This window comes from Aedes albopictus, chromosome 3 (genome assembly GCF_035046485.1).
Source record: "Aedes albopictus strain Foshan chromosome 3, AalbF5, whole genome shotgun sequence".
Lineage (NCBI taxonomy): Eukaryota > Metazoa > Arthropoda > Insecta > Diptera > Culicidae > Aedes > Aedes albopictus.
Window position 1 is genome coordinate 90,104,900 of NC_085138.1, and position 27,330 is coordinate 90,132,229.

A 27,330-nucleotide genomic window follows, 5' to 3' on the forward strand; every position below is an offset into this window, starting at 1 on the left:
AACAGAGTACAGTGAATACATTTTCGATGCAAACGGTTCAGTTTTGAGCGAGAAAACTGCTTTCGCATTTTCAATGATGACGATTATATCAATGACGAATCCTTCAACCTTAAAATATGAGATTTGTTCCGCATTCATATATGCTCCATATCCATACTGAGTAAACAAGAGCTACTAGTAAACATTTTATAAATTTATTTGAAATATAAAAAACTTTACGATTTGAGTGATCCTAAGACGACTTGAAAATCGATGTTTTCACTAAAAAATTATCATAATTTTATGTTATAATTTTAGGCGTTCATTCCGCCTGATTGAAGTGAGTTATGAGATAGTCTTGTAATAAAAAATAAATAACTTTTAAATGATCCAAGAATACGCTCAATATTGGAGGTGACCCATCTTGCCCCGCGGTGGTTTATATGGAGAATATATGGGATGTATCGCATAAGAAAAATGGCTAAAAACCATTTTATTTTTTATTTCCAATGAGAGTGAATAATTTTTCAATCAATACCCTAATCTTTTGTATATTCATGCTGGTCACCTAACAAAATTATTAACATAATCAAAACATGAGTAATTCGCTCGAAAATGGCACTGACCCATCTTGCCCCGCGACCCATCTTGCCCCGCCCCACCCTATATATTTTGCACATGGCATATTATAAATTGAAGTTTACACGTAACAATACGTCAAACGCCGAAATAAACCTGAGTACAGAACCTAAAACAACGCGTTAATTAGGCACAACAAAGGGATTTCAGTTGTTTTTGCTTATCTGTATACACACATGTGCATGAATAAAATTACATGGTAGTATGTGTAAGGCGTAGTGCATGAAATAATCAGTTGCACTTTAAATAAAAAGTAAATAAATATTAGATGGATCTATAGTTATGGAACAGAGTGTATATCATCAAACCTATCGGGGAAACTAGTGTTTTTTTTTATTTTTTGTGTAAAATAACTTATCACTTTAACCATTCACCTGGTGTTACTTTGGAGAAGGTCTCATGCAACTATGATCTCACGAGTCAAAGAGTCAAGCTGTTCGAGGTATACAATAACTACCCTAGCTATACTACCCCCATTCGCACAACAGTCCCAGGTGAATAGGAAACCCAGCAAACATGGGACTGTTATGTGAATAGGGGCAGTATAGGTCATAGAAATCACCATTGCGATTTACTAGTGACCTCTCGCTGTCTTATGGATAACCTCCTGAATTCTCCCCAAACCTCTCAAACTCCCTGAAATGCACCTGGCACACCCTGATTGAAGACCTTTGGGACCTCCCTGACATCACCCCTCAAATCTCTATGAGCCACTTTGGAATACTCCCTCGTTAAATGCAGTGTTTACGGAATCTTCGGATTGGGAACATAACCATATTTTTATAATTTTTTTTATAACAACATATTTGCTCAGAACAATCCTACATTGAATATTACACTATATTTATTTACATTATTGTATGGAACATATCCAAATATGAATCACATTGTCGTAAAATTCCCTAACTTGGGTATACTAGCTACTAGCTGCACCTACATACGTTACGTTTATCAATAAAATCAACGATTATTTTTATTGTCCTAGCTGCTCGAACAAATGCATTTTCACTGACATGTCTGATGACTGAATGTTTATTGAGTAGGACTTTCCCCAAGTAGAAAATCATATTAGCCAAACTAATCAATTCTATAAAAGCATTGACAATTTGTGACATATTTTTTGCATACGCTTTTTGGTCGCTTTCTTTTTTAAGCAAGATAATAACGAATATAAATGGAGTTAAATACCGTTCCGTTGAATTCCAATTATGTGTTTGCATTCTATAACAGATACGTATTTCAACATCAACTGTAACAAGATTGTGTTTAGGACTCGTACTTGACTGAACTATAGTTAAATACAAAGTTGAAATTAAGCGGAAAGTATTTAACTCGATTTTTTTATTACTTACAGTTATTCCACTAACACGCCCAGAGCTACCATTCTCAAACTTCTCTGCTGTAATATGAAATTCCTACATCTATTTGATATTAATTTTCCGTTTTAATAGGAGCACACGAAAAAAGGTTTGGATTTGGAATAGCATTTGCAACCATTCGTAATTATATGTGAGAACGAGAACCACGAGAGAGTCAATAAATTACGATGAAGAACCGACTAATTACACTACCGGTGAAATCTTAAGGTCAACATTATCTCTTCTCGTAGCGCATAGATATATGCCCCATACATTTGACTTCACAGGCAATAATGCTAGCTATAATCCACCTTCTCCCCTTTTTCGGTACTCCCATCGAAACGGGTGAGCCGTGCTGAAACCGAGCTCATCCGGCAGCTTTTATTATCATTGCAAATGATGCTTCTCAAAACTGATTCTAGTACAAACTCAATTAGCATTTCGACATGCAAATCAGAATTCTCGAGAAGAAGCATCATTTGCAATGTGGAACGATGAATCCTTACTTGCGAAGGCCACACAACTGGTAGGGTTATTCCCCACTGGTTCCTGGTTACACCAAGTTAAGCCTATATCTCTTGAGGATATAGTCCTCCAGACCCTAGGAATCTTTCTGTTTACTGGCTATCCTCTGTTCGTAGATTTCTCTCCGTAGTCGATCAATTTGTGCCCGTTTCAGTGTTCCCGGCAGTTTGAAGATACTTTTCACGAACTTATGGCAATCCATGAGAATGGGGTTCTTCTCCAGCGCTCGAAACAGGCCTATCAACGTGGAAATATCATCCGTTGCCAATATTTCCTGTCGAAGTTGCATCACGATGCTGACACCCGCCCGCAGCAGGATTTTATTGCCCTCGAGAAACACACAGTCCCATATCCGGAGGGCAGTCTCCGTCGGCACCACTTCCGCGTAAAGGCAAATCAGCCACTTGGTGGCTATCACAGGCCATGGCAGTCCTGAAAACAAATGAGTTAACGGGGAAAATAAGCGCGTTTCAAACGAAGCATAGTGGATCTCTGTCTCTCTCACCTAAATCGGCTATATGTTTGTGCACATCGGGTACCCGTAATCGAACCAATTCGCTGAGAACATCGATATCCGTGATGAGGTTTTCCATCTTTTTGGTGTGGTACAGGGGAACGACGTTTTCCACTAACACTTTGAGCAGCCAGAACGTCGATTCTTCATTCTTCGTCACAATCAAGATCAGGCCTGGGAAAGAGAGGGGGAGAAATCAATGTTAATATAGTTATTCATGTAACGAGTTGCAAAAAGTTGATTTTTTCAACACGAGTCGTACATTTATCCAACGAGGCTTGTCGAGTTCCATATAAAATTTTATGCAATGATTTTTTCATTATACAACTCATTTCAGTTGCATAATGTTCATAGTGCAACTCAAATGAGTTGCATAATGAACATTACGCAACTATTTTTCATTATGTAACTCATTTCAGATGCATCCCAACTAACAATCGCCAGCCGCAAACAGGCATGCATGCTGAACAGTTACTCTATAATAGTAATTATAGCTGAACTAAAATTATGCTGTACACATTACTGTACAAATGCTATTTCAATTGAAAAAGTAGCCAATGTTCAAATTTTCGTATTGGTATTAATAATGATAATTTAAAACACTTATTTAGCGTTTAATAAGATTTTCATTCGACTCGCAGTAATTCCTTTACAACATAGTTTAAAAAGATTTTTTTCTGCTTCTTGTTAAGTTCATGTAAAAATTAGGACATGTATCTGTATAATGTGTTTTTCACAAGTCAAATAAGCGCTTTCGTTTCATCATGCTTCGACTCAGAGTACATGATGAAAAACAAGTGTTTTGTACTGAACAACAGCTGAATTAATCTGTTGTTCAGTCGTTAACCATAATGTTGTGCTTGTATAGGAGTCAAAATCTGATCATTATTGAACCACGGAAAGTTTATGTTTTGATTTGAGCGCTGCAATTCATCATCTCTAGGATGGCGCAGATAGGAAGGCATGCGGCTGGCAAACGACGGGTCTCGAGTTCGAATCTGGATTTAGGTAAATTTATTTGTAGTTATTACTTCACAATACTTGTTCACATCATTAAGTTCCAATCATAAACTGTCGTGGAAATTGAAAAATTTTGCAATTTTTTATTTTTGATCTTTTTTGCAAAAGCTGAATAACAGCATTACTTTATATTTGTAAAACGATCTAACAACAACCATTTCACTTGGTACACAACACTATGCTTTAAAGTTTCTCCAAATGTGTGTGAACAAAACCCGAACAAAGGTTGTACCTGAAAATTTACCAAATGTTATTCAGCATCATGCTGAATCAATTCGTCGTAAAGGTGCTTGTAAAATGAGTGATTGTTAGTTGGGTAATGAACTGGTATGGAAAAGTTGGTAATTATGATACTCAAATGAGTAGTATAAAATAGAAATTATGATACTGAGTTGCATAAAGGTCATTTAGGCACTTAATTACAATTCGTAGCTAAGCAGAAGTAGTTGTCTTTACTCACCGGCAATGTAATTCAGCCCCTGGCAGTAGCCGACCGCTTTGTTGTGATGTGCATACGTTATGAGCACGTTGTACAGGCCGAGCTTGTACTGATCGAAGTGGATGTTGTCCGGGAAGGTTCGAGGAAGATCGATTTTGATTTGGTCCGCTGGCCAACATAATTAAACACAAATGAGTCTCAATCACTCCCAAGCTATACATATTCTATGAAGTAATTACTTACAGATTTCCTGATCATACTCGTACCGCAGCAGTGTCTGGTATAGACTTGGTTCTTTCTGCTGCATCCGATACGCGCCGGAGGATTTCATCCATACTTCCTCCCGTAGCGGTCCGGGTACACCTTTGCGGACGAAGCGTTTCAACTTTCGAGGCTTGGACAAGATGTCTGCATCTTTCGAAAAATGTTGCCACTTGATACTCCGCGTCGTTAGGACCGTGTAGTAGCTGGACATGATGTTCTCGTACGATTGGTAATCGAAGTCTGGCTCCCGCTTGAAGCCATACTCATCGACGTCGCTGAAATTTGAAACGAGCCTTTTTTTTTATTGTTTTTATAGAGTAGTGTTGGTACAAACAAAACTTGTAAGAATTGAATTAATGGCCAAATTTTCACACACCTCCCATTTCCTCACTAGGGGAAAGAGGGGCATAACGCCCCGGCTAAGCATATGTGGTCATAAACCTCAAATGATGCTTATTTTAAGGTCGTATTCTGCCTTGGAGAGCAGTTTACTCCTTTACCTAAGAGACTTCAACTTTTGGCCCGCGTTCCCACAAAATTTCCCATTCAAATAAACAATTCAAAAAAGTGTTATTTTTTAGGTGCCGGAAAACTGCAAGAGGCAAAACGCCTTTTTGGGTGAGGCAAAACGCCCGCTGGCATTTCCCGCTTTGACTTGTTGTGAAATACCAAGGGGCTCCATCGAACTCTTCCCAGTAGCAAATGGAGGAGTAGGAGGCGCGTGGTAGTTTCATGGGTTGATTCTATATAATCAGCGCGCAATGTCTTAATTTCTGTGCGCTGCAAATCAGGGAATCTTTCCAAATGTGGAAAATCGTCGCTTCTCACGCTTTTCTTTCGACAATAAATGGCACACTCATTTTCTGTTTTCTGCATCACAAAAGTACTTAATGCGGTACGCCAAAATGTAGGCAATTTCTTTCAAAATCGTCTCACCTTCGTGAAACACATGATTTTTTATACAAAAACAGTATGTTTATCTTCAAGTTTTACTTATAGTCATGTTCAATATGCTTAAGACCCAGCTTAGGACAAAAAAATCTACTTCTTGCGTGCCTTAAAAACTTTTACAATCGCATAGAAATTAGAGTCAAACTTGAAAATATTTTGGAGGCCTTGAAAAAGTTTTACACTACTTACATACTTCTTAACCCTCTGGCCTGACGTAATATACAATAATGCATGGAACTACCCACTTTTCAGATGAATTCATTTGAATTCCAACTAATGGGGCCTTGCTAAAAGCAAGGTTATGCAATTTGTACCCATCCTGACCCAAACGTCCACCGGAATAAAACTGTCCTCGGGACTCCAATTTTTTATTTGAAACTACAACTAATAATGAAGTGAACCTCAAAATTTCATTGAAAAATATTGATGTTTGCGTCTTTGGCAGCGGTTTGAAATTTTGTTGTAAGCCCCGTAGCCTACGTAGCCAATTTAAATCAATAGCATGACCATTACCCAGAATCAGCTAAATATAAATTTTGTGTCAATATAAGTACAATACTTAGGAAAATTTAACAAATATTTAGTGAATATAATTTATATTTATATAATAAAGCATCCCGGGTAGAGCGAAATGGTAAATGAAGGGCAAGTTTTGCCATTAAAATAGAATGTTTGAATGACAACATTATCCATTAGTTTGTTTGAAATAAGAGTTAAAATAACAAAAATAATAACTAAATTTCTATGGTATAACAAATGATTTTGCCATTGCAATAACAAAATAATAGCAAAAATAATGTCAAAATAATAACAAATTTTAGTATGATGGTAAATTATGTTACTGTTCTGATATTATGGCTGATAGTATGATAGTTATATGTATTTGTTATTATTATGTTATTATAATATTCAATATAATTCGCCAATGACAAGTTTTACAATGATAGCATGTTTTGTTATTTATGTGCCCTTTTGAGCTTGTTTATGTGTCCTTTTGAGCTAGTTTGTTGTTCACCTCTACCCGGGATGTTAAACCTATTTTGGATTTTTGAAATCAAATCTTGCTATTATGGAGTTTTTGAAATGATAACAAAATGATATTTAACAAAAGAACAATTTGATATTACATAAATAAAAACAATTCGGAACGGAAACTTGTTTTGATTTCATTTTGTTATCAATAACAAAATGAGTTATCAATTTATTATAGATTTGTTCTCATTCCCTGTTCGGGTAGGGCACATTTATGTTTATGTCAAAGCTTATTCCGTCAGTTTTGTCAGTTGTGTCACTATTAAAATTGAGAATTTCTTAGTTGGATGATTTAAAAAAACTGTGTTTATAGTTCAGATATGTTTTGCCCTTGGTTTGATCTTATAATAACAAAATCAGTTATTATTCACTTATTTTCTGGAACAAACTATAGTTCATCTCGAGACCCATTGCTTCTCTAAACTTAGCTTGGGGAAATGAAATCAGAGGAATGGATAATGCATAGAACTTTAAATTGTATCCTATCTAGTGTTCCTAAAATTGCAAAAATAACGTACTTTTGATACACTCTATAACAAAAAAAACTACAGTAGTCTAAAACAACACCATTAGGTCTGCTGATATTCGATAGGAAGCCTTTCCTATTCAGATAACGCAATGAAAAAAAAACTATGAAATAGCAACGCGCAGCCTTGTTGATAACAGTCAATGGGTAATCTTCAATTGCATCGTATTGATCATTTATTGATGATGAAAATAAAGAATGTGTTTCTATCAACAATTACCTATTTTCAAATTTACCAGTATGAATTATTGGTTAAGATGTTAACCTTTCAAACGATATCATGGTATCATAATTCAAATATAGTCTACAACAATCGATCACGTTTGAACTTTTTACGAACATGTGTTCATGAATAAATCGTCTAGCCATCAAAATGCTGATCAATTTCTATCAAGGTTCAAAACGATCAAATTAATCATTCTCATGCCTTACCAATTATTCACTCCCTATGCTTATCAGTGATATTCATTGCTCCATATCTTGTTTTTATCATTCAGCTGCAAATACCTAGCTGCCTCGCCCTAGAGGTTCCAGCAAACTGCAAGCATCATATGGCCCACAACAAAATTTTATAAGGTACCATTCACACTCATTACCATTCTAGTACATTATGATTTGCAAAATAAAACTTTTACTATCCATGCGTATCAAACCAATTGCCATAATCGCCATGATTCAAAAGCATCACTGTTGCTCGTGGACATTTTTGCACCGTGATTGTCCCATCTTCCCCAAAACACCAAACCGCAATTTCGTAATTTATAAAATGACTTTCCAACGAAAGCAAGTTCAAAAACAACAGAGTGACTCACCTGAATTTCGAAACTGCCATGCTGCTAGCTCCCTCACGGATGGTGTCTGTTTGCTTTAGTAATGACGCGACGATTCTTCCACCACGCTGACGACGGTCGACCTATGATAGCACTACTAGTGGCTGGTGCCTGGAGAGAAAAGAACACAATGAATAAAATGTGCGCTACCGGTTGGTTGATTTTGCAACTTTCACACGATAATTCCTGACGTGGACGGCGACGCCAATCGAACGCACTGCGCGCTCACATCATTGTCAGTCACACCGGCTGACTGCACTAACAACACTGAAGTGTGATTACCGTGAACCGAGGTGGTATTGAGCACTGGAAATGTGAAATATGTAAACGACGTTTAATTATCTTATTTTTCTTCTTCGTGACGTATCGTCGCCACTGGTACTGCTTCTCAGCTTAGTGTTTTATTATCACCAACCTAGAATACCAAAACCACCAGGAATCACACAAAAAGCAATACAATTTTATGAGAATTTACAGTATTGCACAATTTTCGAGTAGCTTACCCGGGCAGAAAAGAATTACAAAACAATTGCAAGTTTTACCATCCAAAAAGAATTACTGAATGGTAAAATTTGCCATTGGTTTGTTTGAAATAAGTGACAAAAAGGCAAAAATAACAACTGACATTGTTCTATGAAATAACTGAAGAATGTCAAATTTTGACATTACAATGGCAAACCAAGAACAAAAAAAATTAAGGTTGAGTATTGCAAAATGTACCATTATTGAGTTCACCTCTACCCGGGTAGTATAAAAAATATATGACTCCAAAGATTTTTAAGTACAAGATAATAACCCACTTTTGCTTTTCCCATACAGTTCATCAGCGACATGGCTCGCACCCGTTTGTTTTGTTGCATTGCTTTATGCTGCTGTTTTATGGTTTTATGAGTCAGCGGCATAATTCGGCATGATTCTAGCAATGTTGAACAGCAAGCACGAAATACCATCACCTTTTCTTCTTTTATCTGGCCAACTAGCACCGTTCGGCGCCAGTTGTGTTTTACCGTCGGCTGCACAGATAAAAATAATGAGGTTTACACGTCATGTAAACTTCATTTTTGACATGAAAACTTAGTGTTATGATGGTTTACAATATATATCATGTAAATTTATGTTATATGTCATGTAAACTCTCAGAGTCATGTTGAATTACATGACATATAATGGAAGTTTACATGATATTTCATGAACTTTACATGATATGTCATGTAAACTTCTGCGATATCCCACGCTCCAATTATGTGCATCATATGTCACAGAATTTTACACTCTTGTTTCGATCTGTGTGGGTCTAGGAGCTAAGCCTTAAATTCCGACGCCCCAGGGAGACAGCCACCACACCTGAGGACCTACATATCGAGCCCATCTACACATGGGCCGGGACCTACGGCTTTACTTCCTATCCGAGGGAAGGCGTGATCACGGATTTTATATCTCAGAAAATCCCATCGGCATTGACGGGAATTGAACCCGACTGGGTTGAGAGGCAACCACGCTTGACACTACACCACCGACGCCGACGACCATCACCTTGCCATAACGCTCTGCGAGATTCGAAAGGACTCGAGAGTGTCCCTGATACTCGAACTACGCACACCACTCGACCCATCGTCTCCTTGATCAATCTTATCAGTTTTTTCGGGAATCCGTATTCGTGCATAATCTGCCATAGCTGGTCTCGATCGATTATTTCATACGCCGATTTAAAATCGATGAACAAGTGATGTGTGGACACATTGTATTCGCGGCTTTTATGTAATACCTGGCGGATGGCGATCATCTTATCTGTCGTAGCGCGCTCACCCATGAATCCAGCCTGATATTGCCCCCACGAACTCTCTTGCAATCGGTGATAGCCGGCGGCATAAAATTTGAGAGAGTATCTTGTAGGCAGCGCTCAGTAGTGTGATCGATCGCGCGATAGTTCCCGCAATCCAACTTGTCGCCCTTTTCATAGATGGGACACACGATACCTTCCATCCATTCCTCCGGTAATACTTACATACATACATTTATTTGTTCAACATCACATTTAAGACAAGACATAATCAACAATAGTACGCCATATTACTTGGTTTGTGACTGCCGCTCTCCATCCTCGGCCGTGCCCAATGCTCGCCAGGTCACGCTCCACCTGGTCCGGCCATCGTGCTCGCTGCGCTCCACGCCTTCTTGTGCCTACCGGATCAGTAGCATCCTTCATCCTTCCTGGTTCATCCTTCTCCGCCACACACCGTTCTCCTGCACGCCGCCGAAGATCGTCCTTAGCACCCATCGCTCGAAAACTCCAAGTGCTTGCAGGTCCTCCTCGAGCATGGTCCATGTCTCGTGTCCGTAGAGAACCACCGGTCTTATTAGCGTTTTGTACATGGTGCATTTGGTACGTGGGTGAATCTTTTTCGACCGTAGTTTCTTCTGGAGCCCGTAGTAGGCCCGACTTCCACTGATGATGCGCCTCCGAATTTCACGGCTCACGTTGTCGTCAGCCAAGGATCCGAGGTAGACGAATTCCTCCACCACCTCGAAAGTATCCCCGTCTATCGTAACATTACTAATCAGACGGATCCGGTCGTGTTCGGTTCCGCCTACCAGCATGTACTTGGTTTTGAGGCATTCACCACCAGTCCGATCTTTGCTGCTTCGCGTTTAAGGCGGGTGCACAGCTCTGCCACCGTTCCAAATGTTCTGGCAATAATGTCCATGTCGTCCGCAAAGCACACAAATTGACCGGATTTTGTGAAAATCGTTCCCCGGCTGTTGAGCCTGGCTCGTCGCATCACACCTTCCAGAGCGATGTTGATCACTCAAATAAAACAAATCAGAACTTAGGTGGAAGTAGTGGTGGGATCAACCCCTTCGCAAGAAGCGGGTTGATGAGGTCTCCGACAAGGAGAAGTGAGGAGATAGGCGCTGGGAGTTGCGTACGCAGCTCGAGCGTGGGTGCTCCAGTCCACTTCCCGGCAAGCCAGCCGGTGGAGGTTGTGGACGGAGCGTGCTTGTTGAGGGCCGTCAACCAAGAAACCAAAGGACGGTCCGCAATAGAGGTGGCTGAGCTGCAGCTTGGCAAAATCATCGACTTTGCGTCCACTAAGTCGAACATAAGCATGGGCCTGAAAACGGCCTTGCTTCGACTTAGGGTGTCGATCGACGATGCCAAGCAGGAGCACGTGGCACTCGCGTTGCTGACTGCTGCAGCAGCGGAGCCTGCAAATGAGAAAGTGCCGAAGTTTACCCAAACGGAGGCCTTCTCCTTCGCAGGAAGCCCGAAACAGGCAGAAGCGACAGCTCGCGACAAACGGGGCAAGCAATCGCAGAAGCGGGCGAGGCAGCCGTCAGGCGAGGAGCTGTCTGGCGGTGCCCGCAAAGCCAGGCGAATCATTACCCCGAAAGTCGGTAATAATGCCGGAAGGTCGGACCCCAGCCAGGGTTCCCCAGGGAAAGCTGGGAAAGGTGGGCCTGAAAAGGCTGGCCCGTCCCGGAACGATGGGAACAAGGGGTTGCGACCGCTGGTGGGCCCTCAACAGCCACAGAGCAGGGGGATCCAAGGAGAGGACCCCGCTTGAACGAAGGTAGAGCGGAAGAAAAAGAAAAAGGCGAATCCGCAGGTAGTAGCGCAGGACGCCAAGCCAAGGCGTAGGAGGGCAGGTGCCAAGCGCGAGAAAAGCGACGCGATCGTCATTAAGACGGAACAGTCCAAGTACTCGGACGTCTTGAAGACGATGCGAAGCGACGCCAAGCTTGAGGGTCTTGGAGCCGACGTACGCAGTATTAGACGTACTCGTACGGGCGAGATGATCCTGGAGCTGAAGCGCCAGAAGGAACACAAGGCCACCGCCTATAAGAGGCTAGCAGAAGAGGTCCTTGGTGAGGGTGTGCAGGTGAAGGCTCTGACACATGAGGCGACTCTGAAGGTCAAGGACATTGATGAGATCACCGAAGTGGAAGAGCTCGTCACGGCACTGCGGCAACAGTGCAATGTGCAGGTGGCCGCCGCAGCCGTTAAGCTACGGAGAGGGCCAGCAGGGACACAGATAGCTTTGGTTCAGCTACCTGTGGCGGATGTTAAAAAGTCCGTTAAAGTAGGGAGTATAAAGGTGGGCTGGTGTGTATGTCACCTGACATTCCACGAGCCAGCAGAGGTTTGCTTCAGGTGTCTGAAACCAGGACACAAGTCGGGGGACTGCAAAGGCCCCGACAGGCGCAAACTCTGTAGGCGATGCGGCGCTGAAGGTCATAAGGCCCAAAGCTGCACGAGTCCGCCCATCTGCATGATCTGTACCGGGAAATCCTCGAACAACAGAAATCCGATGGGTGGTCCAAGGTCCCGGCCTGCAAGAAAACCGCAGTGAACAACAAATCACAGTGCAGGTAACGCAGCTGAACCTGAACCACTGTAATGCGGCTCAGCAACTGCTTTGTCGGGCGGTTTCTGAGTGGGAGACGGATATCGCCATCATATCGGACCCATACCGAGTACCCGCCGGCAACGGCAACTGGGTCGCGGATGGGACCAGAAAAATGGCGGCGATATGGACGACGGGTAAATACCCCGTTCAGGAGTTGGTGTCTACTACCTATGAGGGCTTCGTGGTCGCCAAAGTAAACGGTGTGTTCTTCTGTAGCTGTTATGCGCCTCCGCGATGGCCGATCGAGCGGTTCACGCAAATGCTGGACCGCTTAACGACCATGCTAACAGGGCGAAGGCCGGTGGTAATAGCGGGTGACTTTAATGTATGGGCCGTGGAATGGGGAAGCCGTTTCACGAACCAGCGGGGTCAGATCCTGCTAGAAACACTGGCCATCTTAGATGTCGACTTGGCTAATGTCGGTACCAAGAGTACCTAAAGTCGAAACGGAGCGGAGTCAATTATTGACGTGACCTTTTGTAGTCCTGGTTTAACAAGTAGTTCGAACTGGAGAGTAGATGATGGCTACACTCACAGCGACCACCTGGCAGTTCGCTACAGTATCGACTACAACAACAGCAGACAGCTATCAGAAGGCCGGCTCCAGAGGCACGTTATCCTCCATTTGGGACATTTGTGCCATCGCCATACATATAAGCCTATTTCATCATTTACCTGAGGGAATGGGACAAGGGATGGAATGGGATTAGGAAAGGGAAAGGTGATGAAATAGGAAGGGGTGCCCTAGAAGAGGGAATGAATGCATAAGCGCAACGAGAGCTCATAGCCCATACCACAGCGGGTTTAATCAGTGCCCTGAAAAGGACATTGTAAAACGCATAAGCGTAAAGAGAGCCTATAGCTCATTGGAGGTAGCTTGTGACGTCATGCAACTTTCAATATGACATTGAAAGGCACATCATCGAAAGCATCCTCAATATTCAAGAAATCACTCAAGCAAAAACTACGTTTGAGTGAGTACTTTCTTGAAAACGTATACAACTTTGTGTAAAAGAGTCACTGTGGACATCCCAAATTGGGACGCATGTGAGTTCACATGAAAAGGCATGTCAGCCAGACGAACATCACAGATGTGATAATCGATAATGCGTTTCAAGCATTTCAGAAAGAACGAGGTAACCAGATGAATCTAGAACTCATTCCTTCTTTATACAACGCACGCACCCTTTCGGGATAAAACTATGGAGTAATTTCACGCCATGAAAATATCCAATAGCAAACTACAAGAGTTCCAAACATGTTTGAAATACTCAAATCCTTTTGGAGAAAAATAGGACAAACCCCCATTTGCACCTGGAGATTTGAAGTAAGCAGAGCTTTTTAGGGCCCACTAAGTCGATTATATAGCTACAATTCTCAAGCGAAAACTAGAGATTCGTAACTATACAAAAGAATGGGTTATCCGAAGATATTTTGAACTTGAACAGATCAGAGTTCCATTCAGGAATACCTCTTGCGGTCCGCACAGACCGCAGAGGACAAGCTTCTTTTAAAGCAATAGTTATGGTATACCATAATGGAGGGCATTTTAGGTACAAAATCACAGTGAAACTCTCTTAGAGTAGCAATGGAAGCGAGTTATCGATAAAATGTAGTTGCAACCAATAAGTACAGGTTTCCTAGTTTGTTGAGCAGGGTCGCCTGAATACGCACATTTTGCGAAAGAACACTCAAAAGTGCAAAGAAGGTCACATGGAGACTCCTCATCTGACACATGCCAATCAGTCAACACATGACAAATTCTGCTCATGCAGAGTTGGGTTAGGTGAAATTCTATGTTAAGTTATCCATGAACTGTACTACCTAAGTAATCCATCCAACTGAAGCATCTCAAATTAATGTTTGAGCTACTTCAGATGATGTAATCATCGTAGCAATACTGCCAAATACCAGCGAAAAGATGCTGAATACAAGAGCTTGCTTGAAGTCATCAATAAGGAAATGTTGAAACATACTGTTTACGTTATTCTAAGATATAGCATGCTCGAGGCACGGCACTTCATTTATAATGAAAAAAGCAAACTGGGTTCACAAGGTAACCTATATAGAAGTTACCCTATGAAAATGAACTTTTTGAAGTAGAGCCACTTGGGCTACGCACAATTTTTACGCTGAAAATTGATCTGAGGTTTCCTAGCCGTAGCCACTACCCAAACTAGACAGGATTACACTCTTCACAATCACAGCACAAAAAGGAAAAATCAACAGCAAACCAAATCGGTGTCAATTGAAAAACGCCAATGGCGAAAACGCCTTAAGCGAAACCATATAGGTGGTAATGTAAGCTAATTTACAACATTTGAATAATCCCACCCTTATTTAGCCTCAAATTTGAGACTTAAGAAGGACAACTGATTATCTCGGAGAAACGCAAGGTCAACGGCACTATTGCTCCGGTTAGTGCAGTAAGGGCGTAATACTGTGGAGGACGCCCTAATTCTCCACAGGCTCCGTTTGTGGTTAGGTTTTTATTAGACCCCCCTAACCATTCATTCTTTGGCACGGTAAGCATAAAGCCGCATAACACCATGAATTAGGGGTCACCTGTTTAGTGGACTCTTACCACTGGATCAGGCGATCCGTAGTGTTATTCTTAGCCAATTGAGACAACCGCTACCGACACTACACAGCTATCTAGGCTGATCGGGAAAAGAAGCTAACATTGATGGTTAACTTCCAAACGAACCCGAACAGCCGAACAGTCGCGGATGGGACCAGAAAAATGGCGGCGATATGGACGACGGGTAAATACCCCGTTCAGGAGTTGGTGTCTACTACCTATGAGGGCTTCGTGGTCGCCAAAGTAAACGGTGTGTTCTTCTGTAGCTGTTATGCGCCTCCGCGATGGCCGATCGAGCGGTTCACGCAAATGCTGGACCGCTTAACGACCATGCTAACAGGGCGAAGGCCGGTGGTAATAGCGGGTGACTTTAATGTATGGGCCGTGGAATGGGGAAGCCGTTTCACGAACCAGCGGGGTCAGATCCTGCTAGAAACACTGGCCATCTTAGATGTCGACTTGGCTAATGTCGGTACCAAGAGTACCTAAAGTCGAAACGGAGCGGAGTCAATTATTGACGTGACCTTTTGTAGTCCTGGTTTAACAAGTAGTTCGAACTGGAGAGTAGATGATGGCTACACTCACAGCGACCACCTGGCAGTTCGCTACAGTATCGACTACAACAACAGCAGACAGCTAGGCCAAGGCCAAGCCCTCGCAGGTGGAAGACATCATACTTCGACGAAGGGGCATTTAGGGAGGCGCTCCGCCGTGAGCGAAGCTTAATCGGTTTGGACGGCGACGAGCTGGTAGCGGTGCTCTCACGTGCGTGTGATGCGACCATGCCTAGGCGAGTCCACCCTAGAAATGGGAGGCCACCGACTTACTGGTGGACCGACGATATTGCGGACCTGCGCCGCGCCTGCCTACGGGCTAGGCGGCGGATGCAGCGAGCACGATCAGAGGAAGAGCGAAACGAACGTCGGGTGGTGTTCACCGCTGCAAAAGCCGCGCTCAAGACCAAGATAAGAGCAAGCAAAAAGGCCTGCTTTGAGGGTCTCTGTCAGAGTGCCAATACGAACCCGTGGGGTGACGCCTACAGGATCGTTATGGCCAAGACGAGAGGTGTGATGGCTCCTACAAAGCAATCTCCAGAGATGTTGGAGGGGATCATTGGAGGACTTTTTCCGCGTCATGATCCTAGTCCTTGGCCTCCTTTCGTAGGACAGCCGGGGACAGGTGCTGGCGATGAGGAGGGGGTCACCGATGTGGAACTTACGGGGATGGCTAAGTCCCTTAGCGTAGGTAAGGCCCCAGGTCCGGACGAAGTTCCGAACCTGGCCTTAAAAGTAGCTATTGAAGAGGCTCCCGAGATGTTCAGGTCTGCTATGCAGAAATGCCTGGACGAGGGAGTTTTCCCAGAAGTTTGGAAGAGGCAGAGCCTGGTACTATTGCCAAAGGCGGGGAAACCACCCGGAGACCCGTCGGCATATAGACCAATATGCTTGATTGACACGGCGGGGAAGGTGCTCGAAGAGATCATCCTCAATAGAATGTCGAGGGCGAAAATGGCCTTTCGAGCAACCAGTACGGCTTCCGGAAGGGGAGGTCCACCGTAGACGCTATCTTGTCGGTTACAAAAACCACCGAGAAAGCACTCGAGCCTAAGAGGAGGGGAATTCGCTTCTGCGCCGTAGTGACTCTGGATGTAAGGAATGCGTTTAATAGCACCAGCTGGTCTGCTACTGCCGATGCGCTCTTGCGTCCGGGGATACCGGAGTACCTGTACAAGATTCTCGAAAGTTACTTTCAGAATTGTGTACTAGTCTACGACACGGAGGTGGGTCGGAAGTGCTTTCACATAACCTCAGGAGTCCCGCAAGGTTCCATCACGGATCCGGTGTTATGGAATGTCATGTACGACGAGGTGTTGAGGTTAGAGTACCCAGTGGGAGTGGAGATTGTCGGATTTGCCGACGACATTACGCTCGAAGTCTACGGTGAAACGATCGAGGAGGTGAAGTTGACTACCGACCACTCGATCAAGGTTGTGGAGGCGTGAATGCGGTCCAGGAAACTGGAGCTGGCTCACCACAAGACAGAGGTGACGGTTGTTAACAACCGGAAGTCGGAACAGCAGACGGAGATCAGTGTAGGAGAGTGCACTATCCTGTCATAGCGCTCCATCAAACACTTGGACGTGATGATCGACGATAGCTTACCTTCGGTAACCACGTCGATTATGCCTGTAAAAGAGCCTCCACAGCTATTGCGGCACTGTCCCGGATGATGTCCAATAGCTCTGCGGTGTACGCCAGTAAGCGCAAGCTTCTGGCTAGTATTGCTACGTCCATACTTAGGTATGGCGGCCCGGCATGGGGCACCGCCCTAAGTACTAAATGCTACCGACGGAAGCTGGAAAGTACTTACAGGCTTATGTGCCTGAGGGTTGCGAGCGCGTACCGTACCGTGTCATATGATGCTCTCTGCGTCATTACTGGTATGGTGCCTATCAGCATCAGTGAGGACATGAAGTGCTTCGAAATGCGCGGCACAAGAGGCATACGCAGGACTGCCAGGATGGACTCTATGGTCAAATGGCAGCGCGCGTGGGACAGTTCCACCAAAGGAAGGTGGACCCATAGGTTGATACCGAGGGTAGATAGTTGGATTAATAGGCGCCATGGGGAAGTTACATTCCACCTGACACAGGTCCTTACAGGTCATGATTGCTTCCGACAGTATCTACACCGTTTCGGGCATGCGGATTCTCCCGAATGCCCAGTGTGGAAACGCGTTTTCGCACAATGCGTGACCGCATGCTTGCCACATGCGGGGAGGACACAACTCCGGACAATTTGGTTCAGAGGATGTGTAGGGATGAGGTTAGCTGGAACGCCATTTCAATGGCTATCACCCATATCGTCTGGGAGCTACAGAGGAGGTGGCGCGTGGACTCGGAGAATGGCTAGTCCAGATGCAGTACAAGAGGTGGTCCAGGAGTTCGAAGTCGGCTTCGTAGGTCATACCGGTGCCCTACGGTCGAGATAGCTCCTTACAGCGATTAAGTGGCCGCGGAGAGGAAGTCCCGGTAGCGGTGCTGTCGTAGCGTCGGTCTACTGGGTTGGATACGAACCCGCGGTTGGAAAGGGGTCCTCGACAAGGGTCGGGGTAGGTGAGACCCTGCTGTCTGCAACCTTCGGGTGCATCTGATAGGGCCTGAAGGGTAGTGATACCCTTCCTTACGGGCAGGTCAGATCGGGTTGCACGTGGGCATCAGTTCTTGACGTCTGCCAAGCAGTTGGGCGCGGACGGGGTTGACCCTGCCCGTCTGCCGAGGACAAAGGGAGTGGCGAGGACTACTCGGGAAATTGGCTAAACGTCAGCATGCTACCGTGATGGACTCTCCAGAGCGAGTCATCGATGTTCGTTGCTGCTAGGCTACGCAGCTAACCTTGAGGGTGCGATGTGCACTAGCCCCTCTCTGAAGCAATACCTTCTTGGTGGTTCCGGAGTGACGAAGGGTTTGGCGACCATACGAATGTGTTTTAGTGGGTCGAGGAGAGAGTAGTCCTGGCTTTTACTAGTATTGTAGAAGACGGCCTTAACCCCACACTACCCCAACCTTCCTGTTAGGGTGTCTGTTGAGCAGATTTTTTCCCCTATGGTTAAGAAGAAAAAAAAAAAAGAGCGATGTTGAAGAGTAGGCATGAGAGTCCATCACCTTGCCGCAGTCCCCGGCGAGATTCGAATGAACTGGATAGTTCACCCGAAACCCTTACTCAGTTTTGAACACCGTCCATCGTTGCTTTAATCAGTCTAGTCAGCTTCCCAGGAAAGCCGTTTTCGTCCATGATTCTCCATAGCTCTGCGCGGTCGATACTGTCGTATGCCGCTTTGAAGTCGATGAACAGGTGATGCGTTGAGACCTGGTATTCACGGCATTTCTGGAGGATTTGCCGTACGGTAAAGATCTGGTTCGTTGTCGACCGGCCGTCGATGAAGTCGGCTTGATAACTTCCCACGAACTCATTCGTTTTAGGTGACAGACGACGGAAGATGATCTGGGATAGCACTTTGTAGGCAGCATTCAAATTAATGATCGCCCTGAAGTTCTCACATTCCAAATGGTCGCCTTTCTTGTGAATGGGGCAGATTACCCCTTCCTTCCACTCCTCCGGTAGCTGTTCGGTTTCCCAGATCCTGACTATCAGCCGATGCAGACAGGTGGCCAACTTTTCTGGGCCCATCTTGATGAGTTCAGCTGCGATACCATCCTTACCAGCTGCTTTGTTGGTTTTGAGCTGGTGAATGGCATCCTTAACTTCCCTCAGCGTGGGAGTTGGTTCATTTCCGTCCTCCGCTGCACTGACGTCGTCGTTTCCTCCGTTGCCGTGGGCTCCCGTGCCTACGTTCTCCACGCCGTTCAGGTGCTGATCGAAGTGCTGCTTCCACCTTTCGATCACCTCACGTCCGTCCGTCAAGAGGCCTCCGTCTTTATTCCTGCATATTTCGGCTCGCGGCACGAAGCCGTTGCGGGATGCGTTGAGCTTCTGATAGAACTTCCGTGTTTCTTGGGAACGGCACAGCAGTTCCATTTCTTCACACTCCGCTTCTTCCAGGCTGCGCTTTTTCTCCCGAAAGAGGCGGGTCTGCCATATACGTACCTGCTTCCATTTAACCGCGTGTAAAATGTGCGTATATCGCCTCCAGTTTTGCATCCTGTCCAACATCATATACGATCGTGTGTTGACTGGGCTGGATGTGTGGATAATTACATCTTCGGATGAACCTGATGTCTTTTCTTGTAGTTATTTGTAGTTATGATTCCCTGGCCTCGGCTCGGAGTATTGTAACTATAGAATCGATTGAGCGGGCACTTAAGGCGAAACTGGAAGCATTTCCTCATTTTTTTTTGTTTTGATTTTTAATTAAATAACGAAGCAATATTTTCAAAATCGGTTTTCGTACGCATGTAGAGTATGGATCAAGGTATCTTCTATTTTTGTTTTTTTTTTTAGATGGAAAATGTTTTCCATTTTTTCAGAAACCATTTTTTTTTTGTGAAATTTTATTCAAAAATGGTTTCTGCAAAAACGAAAAAAAAAATTCCACTACAAAAAAATCAGAAGATACCTTGATCCATACTCTACATGTGCACGAAAACTGATTTTGAAAATATTGCTTCGTTATTTAATAAAAAATCAAAAAAGGGAGGAAATGCTTCCAGTTTTGCTCCTTTCAAATCTCCTGGGGCAGATGGGATTTATCCTATTTTGCTTCAGAAGGGATTTGATTATTTCAAACATGTTTTGAAAAAAATACTTGTTTGCAGTTTTGCTACAGGGTATATTCCCAAATCTTGGCGGGATATTACTGTGAAGTTCATTCCGAAACTGGGTCGTGCGTCGCATGAAGAAGCAAAAAGCTTCAGACCTATCAGTTTGACCTCTTTTCTTCTGAAATGCTTAGAACGCATTGTGGATCATCACATCCGTGATGTTCATCTGGCCAACGTGCCACTTCATGTGAACCAACATGCCTACCAATCTGGTAAGTCCACTGTGACTCTTTTACACAAGGTTGTTTACGATATCGAGAAGGCATTCGCTCAAAAGTAATCTTGCTTAGGTGTTTTCTTAGATATCGAGGGTGCCTATGACAACGTGCCTTTCGATGCCATATTGGAAGCCACACGGGGTCATGGTATATCTCCAATGATTTCCAATTGGATTCACCAAATGCTCAAAAACCGACATGTCTTCTCGACATTGCGTCAAACGGCGATTAGGAAATTGAGTGTTTGTGGATGCCCCCAAGGAAGAGTCTTATCACCACTTTTGTGGAATCTAGTAGCAGATACGCTATTGAGGCAACTCAATAATAGCGGTTTTCCTACTTATGGTTTTGCCGACGACTACCTAGCATTGTTAGTCGGTATGTGCATCAGTACCCTTTTCGACCTGATGCAAAGTGCCCTTCAGGTAGTTGAGGGTTGGTGTCGCCAATATGGCCTTTCGGTAAATCCGAGTAAAACATCTATTGTTCTCTTCACGGAAAAGCGAAACCGTAATGGTGTTCAATCTTTACGTCTCTTTGATTCTGAAATCAATGTGACTGAACAGGTAAAGTACGTTCGTTGGAGTCATTCTTGATTCCAAGCTTTCCTGGACACCTCATGTTGAGTTCAGAATCAAGAAAGCTTGTATGGTCTTCGGGCAATGCCGACGTACTTTTGGTACAACTTGGGTCTAAAACCCAAAGTATATCAAATGGATTTACGCAACTGTTGCTCGTCCAATATTGGCTTATGGATGTCTTGTGTGGTGGCAAATGGGCGGAGTGAGAACGGTCCAATCAAAATTAGGCCATCTCCAAAGGATGTGCTTAATGGCGATGTCTGGAGCGCAAGGATGGGAACACTCACTTGCAAAGAGTTACATTCACTTGCAGTTTTCTCAGCTCAGAAACGTGCAATAAAAAAAACGATGTATGGACGATTTTTGCTCTGTGGTTTTGTCTAAAAGTTTGCCAAATAGAGTAGGGGTCGCCCACGCATACTGAAGTCGTTAGGGAGCTGCGAAGGTAACTCTCCACGAGGTGAATGTAATTTACACTCACCTCGTGGAGAGTTGCCTTCACAGATCTGTCACGACTTTGGGATTCGTGTGCGACCCCTACTCTATTCGACAAAGTTTTAGACAAAACCTCAAGGCCAAGGTCTTCCATACATCGTTTCTTGATTACACGCTTCTGAGCTGAGAAAATACCAAGTGAGTGTAACTCTTTGCAAGTGAGTGTTCCCATCCCTGCTGGAGCGTTCTCTTCAACTCCCACGGCAGCGCTTGAAGTTCTCTTTGACGTTGCCCCACTACACATTCATCTCAAACAAGAAGCACTTTCTTGCACTTACCGGTTACGGGTACTCGGTCTACTAGAGGAAACTCCTGTGAACCGCACATCAACACACACCTCGTTGTTTTCACTTTTGGTGAGTTGGGACAAAATTGTTCTTGCTCCAAGTGATCTTACAATTGCTTGTAATTTTCCATATAGGACATTTTCCACGAAATTCCCTTCCCGGGAGGAGTGGACATCTGGATATCTGGAAAGAAGTATTCCAGACGGCATCGTATGTTACACTGATGGCTCCCTTCTCGAAGGTCGAGCAGGTGCTGGTGTTTATTCTCGTGAGCTAAGGCTGTATCAGTCTTACTCACTTAGACACTGCACCGTTTTTCAGGCCGAAATCTTTGCTCTTATGTGCGGAGTGCAATCAGCACTTCAGCAGCACGTAATGGGCAAAGTAATTTACTTCTGTTCAGATAGCCAGGCTGCTATTAAAGCACTTGCTTCGGCCAACTCTAGGTCGAAGGTAGTTATCGCTTGTCGAACTCAAATCGAGGAGCTGAATTCAGCAAACGCTGTTCACCTTGTATGGGTACCTGGCCATTCTTCCATCGTTGAAAATGAATTGGCTGATGAGTTAGCTCGCACTGGAGCATCACATGACTTCGTTGGCCCTCAGTAAGTTTTCCGATATCGAAGTGTTGGGTAAAGCTTCAGATTCACACCTGGGCTACCACTCAACACAGACAATACTGGAATAGAGTTATGTCGTCAAACCAAATTGTATTGTACTGAGCCATCTCCAAGGGTGGCGAAGTATCTTACAAATCTGTCAAAGCAGAATTGCATCATTCTGGTCAAAGCATTGACTAGCCACTGCCGACTCAGCTATCACATGGCGAATATTCAGCAAGCTGATTCATTTGCAAGTGATAGCTGTGAATCCGATTATGGAACTTCGTATCATTTGATATGTAACTGTCCAGTTTTTGCGCAACTGCGTTTCCGAGTATTCGGTAAACACTTATTAACTGAAACTGACTTCAGAAACCTGGATCTTCAGGATATTCTGTTGTTCTTAACTCGCTGTGGTAAAGAGCTATAGGCTCTCTTTCACTTTATGCGTTATTACAGTGCCCTTTTCAGGGCGCTGTTTGAACCCATTGTGGTACGCTTATGTCATAGTATCCTCTTACAGTTTTTTTCCTATTTCCCTACCTTATCCTTATTTCCTTCCTTTTCCCTCAGGTAAATGATGAAAGAGGCTTTTATTATGGCGTTGGCACAAATGTCACAAATGGAGGATAACGTGCCTCTGGAGCCGGCCTTCTGATACCGGCCTTCTGATACCTGATAACCATTTGCATTAATGATTGTAGATCATGTAATATAGTATGGAAAAAAGGAAATCATTGATATCACTCACAAGTACTTTTCGAAAGATACCTCGGTAACCACATGTCCAATCCAAATAAGAATCTAGCGTTCTACTAGGATGTTGTAGCTTTCATTTGCTGTCAAGGGAACCCAAATCGGTTGACGGACGGCTGAGAAACGTGAGTGAATTTTTTTGTAACGCACATACACACTAGGTTCAAAAAATCGTTTTTGCAACACACCGCGTATTCGATTCGTAACCAGATTCTGAGCCTTCTTCCAGAAATTGAGCTGATTGGTGTCAAATTGAGAGTGTACAAGCCCTTCAAAGTTTGTATGGGAATTACTATGGGAAAAGGACGTTTTTCATTCAATTGACCGTGGCATTTCCCCAGGTGCCCTAGAGTGTTAGTTGACCCTTGGTACTCCTCTGCTAGTCTACCACTTACAACTTTGCCGAAGACCGCATTCAAATCGGACGTCTGATTAATTAATTATCGATTTATATCCAACTGGAGAAACTTTAACAGTGATCGTTCAGCTTCCCAGCAGGCAACATTGCTGCACATGGCGCGAAAGATAGCACACAGAAATCATGGCTACTATGTTTCAAGGCAAATTGCAGTGATGCCTATCGAATAGTATAACCAATAACCATCATGATCAACGATTTTCATTCTGGACAATAATCAATAACTAATTAATGAGGCGGCCGATTTGAATGTGGTCTTCGGCAAAGTTGTAGCTGATAGAGTAGCCTAGAAGAATCAAGGGTCAACTAACACTCTAGGGCACTTGGAGAAATGCTACGGTCAATTGAATTGAAAACGTCCTTTTCCCATAGTAATTCCCATATAAACTTTGAAGGGCTTGTGCACTCTCAATTTTCCACCAAATCAACTCAATTTTTGGGGAGAAGGCTTAAAATCTGATTACGAATCAAATAACCGGTGTGGAGCAAAAACGATTTTATGAACCACGCTAATACACACACACATACAAACATTTGCTCAGTTCGGCGAGGTCATCCGGACCTCAGATCGAAAGTCGGGTTTTTCGAGCGATTTATACCCTTCTTATGGGTGTAAGAAGTGTAAAAAATATGCATTGAGAGTAATATTCAACACGGATCTACACACCGAAATATCGATTTGAGGTTTTAGCAAAATTTTGCTAAATTTTGCCGAGCAAAAATTATACTGAAATTCAGCAAAATTTTCTGATTTGTTCAGTAAACTCTGCTGACCACCATTTTGCAGAAATTCAGCAAACTTTGCTGAAAGTTCAGCACAAAATTTTGCTGGATCCTTCAGCTCATTTGATATGGCGGGAATTGGCTTCTTTAACGGTGTTGAGATAATTCCATATTCTGAATCTGCATGCCAAACTAAGCCGAAATCCAAATTTTCATGAATTTTGGTGCCCGGGAACCTATTTAAAAATCACTTTGAAGTTTGTACGGGAGCCATTTGATGAATCACCCCTCGTCGGATTTTGTACTGAGCGGAGCTGTCAAGCAGTTGCCCCTGTCAAAAGGCGATTTGAAAAAATCTCTTTGAAATTGATTTGTGGTACAGGTATTCTTCGATATAACGTACCCTCGATATAGCGTACCCTCGATATAGCGAATTCGATATAACGTACATTTTGCTTCGATATAACGTACAACATTGAAAATTTTAATTTTTCCCAGGAATAACCCTCAGATAAGCTACGAAACCACTCAAATCAATGTTTTCTTGCAGTATTAACCTTGTATTCTAGAATTAGGGCAATTTGGGGAAAAATTTAGTGTACGTTATATCGAAGCAAAATGTACGTTATATCGAAGCACAAAAAACGAAATTACCTTTTCGTGAAAACTAATGTTTTTCATTATTGGTTTTGTGAATTTCACCGAAATCATTATTTGGGGTTAATTTAACGTCGAAATAATCAATATAAGCATAAAAAAGATTATTTTTTTCTCTGCTTCGATATAACGTACACTTCGATATAACGTACAAAGAGAAAAATTTTTTGTACGTTATATCGAAGAGTACCTGTACTACCCATGATCGCATATCAGTCCCATATTTGCTGGGTTTCCTATTCATATGGGACAGTTATACGATCATAGGCAGTGTATCAAAATAAAATTCTAAAAATATGAAAAAATCATAGTGGCTTAGAAAAACGTGCTCTTTCGGTTAAAAATAAAAAATCATAATCTTTTTCTAAATTTAAAAACCTAATTGGGTTGTTTAGTGAATAAAATATTGCTATTTTCTACAGCCTAATCGAAAGAGCTCATTTTTCTGAGTATAACGTGATTTTATTGGATTCCAACGCCTTTGTTTTGATGGTTAAATTAACAAAACAGTTTTAATTTTCGTGGATAGAATGACAGTTCAATCGTTAAAGTGACAGTTCGACCCGAACAAAAAATTTTCCCCATACAAACTTTAAATGCATTTTAAAAATAGTTCCCGGGCTCCAAAAAATATGAAATTTTGGATTTCGACTAATTTTTGGGCGAAGAATCCGATTATGAAATAATCCGGATACCCCTAAAGAACCCAATTACGCATATGGCGAAGTAAATTTGAACTCTAATTTGAAAAAGTTTTTTTTTTGTTTTTATTAATGTGTATTTTAACTTAAATGCTAATTCTACACTTTTTTTGAAAAAGTCTTCTGTGTTGGATAATTATAACGAATGCAATGTTCATCTTCATGAACATTGTTTAGCTGTTTTTCATAATGCAAGTCAATGCAGTTGCATAATGAATCAGTGAGGAAAATTAAATCATTATGATGCTAAAACGGGTTGTATAAAATCAAGGATGGTTAGAAGAAAACCTTCCAATCACCTTTGATAAAATAGAAACTATAACACTGAATTCCATATATAAATTTCTTGTTCATAAAATTCTTAAATTTTAATGTGCTCAATACCACCTCAGTTGACGGTACACCATGTGCTCTGATGTGCGCCACCCTTATCCACCTCTCACAGTACCGAAAGCATTACGTTCGTCGGCGCCGTCACAGTCATTCTTTATTCACTTTTTGTGCATCTCTCGTGTTTAAATTTAAATCTGGAGAGATGTTCTTCATTCGTACACATTGCACTGCCTACTATGTATATAGAGAACTACTGACCTACTGAAGTGGATTGTTTCGCCCACTTAGCATTGGTGGTGGCCCAACAAACCCCGCAGCAAGTTCACTGCACTGAGCAGCACTGCGAGAGTGGTTTCAATTTGGGGATTTTTCTATGCCATCCCCGCGGTGCTTTGTTGTGGATGAACACACTTGCGGAACACCTTACTGCGGTTTACTTCGCAACATTCCTGGATGAGACTACAACTTATTTTGCATACGGCACGATAAAAACGGGCTTCTTCACTACTCTTCCCACCTTATCACTTCACTGAACGCTTCAAGAAGGCACACTCTGGCTGGGTGCTTCACTTCATTCCAATCGTTCCTCCCTCCTCGAACCGACGACGACGCGACGAAGGTGTTTATAATATCTTCACCGAGCTGCTCCGGCTGATGCACGTAATAACTGCTGTTTTACTACCAGCCTCGCGACCCGAGATTAGAATAGCGGAATCACAACTGTTTGACCATTTGTGCGATTGGCAATAAACGCGCGACGAAGAGCACCACTTTCCAGCTAATGATGAAACCCGGCGGCGCCGCGGCTATGAGTAAGTCGTCGCGGAGAACGATTAGCGAGGTAGGTACCTACTGCTTTGCACACGGTCGGTGACTATGGCTTTAGCATAGTCGTCATCGTCGCATACCGTCCCAAGACCAAGACGACGATTTTCAATGAAAATGGGTGGGTGTATTGTTCTTCTTTCTTGCCATTTTTTCCAACCACTTAGCTAGTCTAGTAGACCATAAGACCGCACCGTAACTAGTAGTAAACACATGATCAACTCAATCAATGGTCTCTGTCTAATGGCACTGCAGATACGTATAATGTTCCTTGTATCGTATACCGTATCGCACTGCGGGTCCAGACACTTTGTAGATATATGAGTGGGCGAACAACGAGATGGGCTGCATGGTAGTAGGGGAGTTGGTATGACTGTATGATTTTT

The 27,330-nt window shown here is 43.2% G+C and overlaps 1 protein-coding gene across 4 annotated transcripts; it reads right to left on the reverse strand.

The window, feature by feature from the left end:
• Positions 1-1,444: 1,444 nt before the first annotated feature.
• Positions 1,445-27,330, reverse strand: LOC115254178 (growth hormone-regulated TBC protein 1-A). Of its 4 annotated transcripts, none has more exons than XM_062855869.1 (6): positions 26,378-27,330; positions 8,060-8,171; positions 4,718-5,013; positions 4,496-4,642; positions 3,007-3,189; positions 1,445-2,933 (listed from the first exon to the last, which is right to left on the reverse strand). In XM_062855869.1, exons 2-6 carry the CDS (start codon positions 8,077-8,079, stop codon positions 2,578-2,580), a joined length of 1,002 nt encoding a protein of 333 aa, XP_062711853.1. In that variant the 5' UTR covers positions 8,080-8,171; positions 26,378-27,330; the 3' UTR covers positions 1,445-2,577. The 4 variants fall into 4 exon arrangements, with proteins under 4 accessions (XP_062711853.1, XP_062711852.1, XP_029728886.2 ...); XM_062855868.1 differs by having other exon boundaries at positions 8,060-8,181; positions 26,378-27,329; XM_029873026.2 differs by having other exon boundaries at positions 8,060-8,188; positions 26,378-27,329.

Coding starts and splice junctions, on each gene's coding strand:
- LOC115254178 (XM_062855869.1), bottom strand. CDS start 8,079: ATGGCAGTTTCGAAATTCAG. Junction 5,014..8,059: donor ATGGCAGTTTCGAAATTCAG/GTGAGTCACTCT, acceptor TTCAAATTTCAG/CGACGTCGATGAGTATGGCT. Junction 4,643..4,717: donor CGAGTATGATCAGGAAATCT/GTAAGTAATTAC, acceptor TATGTTGGCCAG/CGGACCAAATCAAAATCGAT.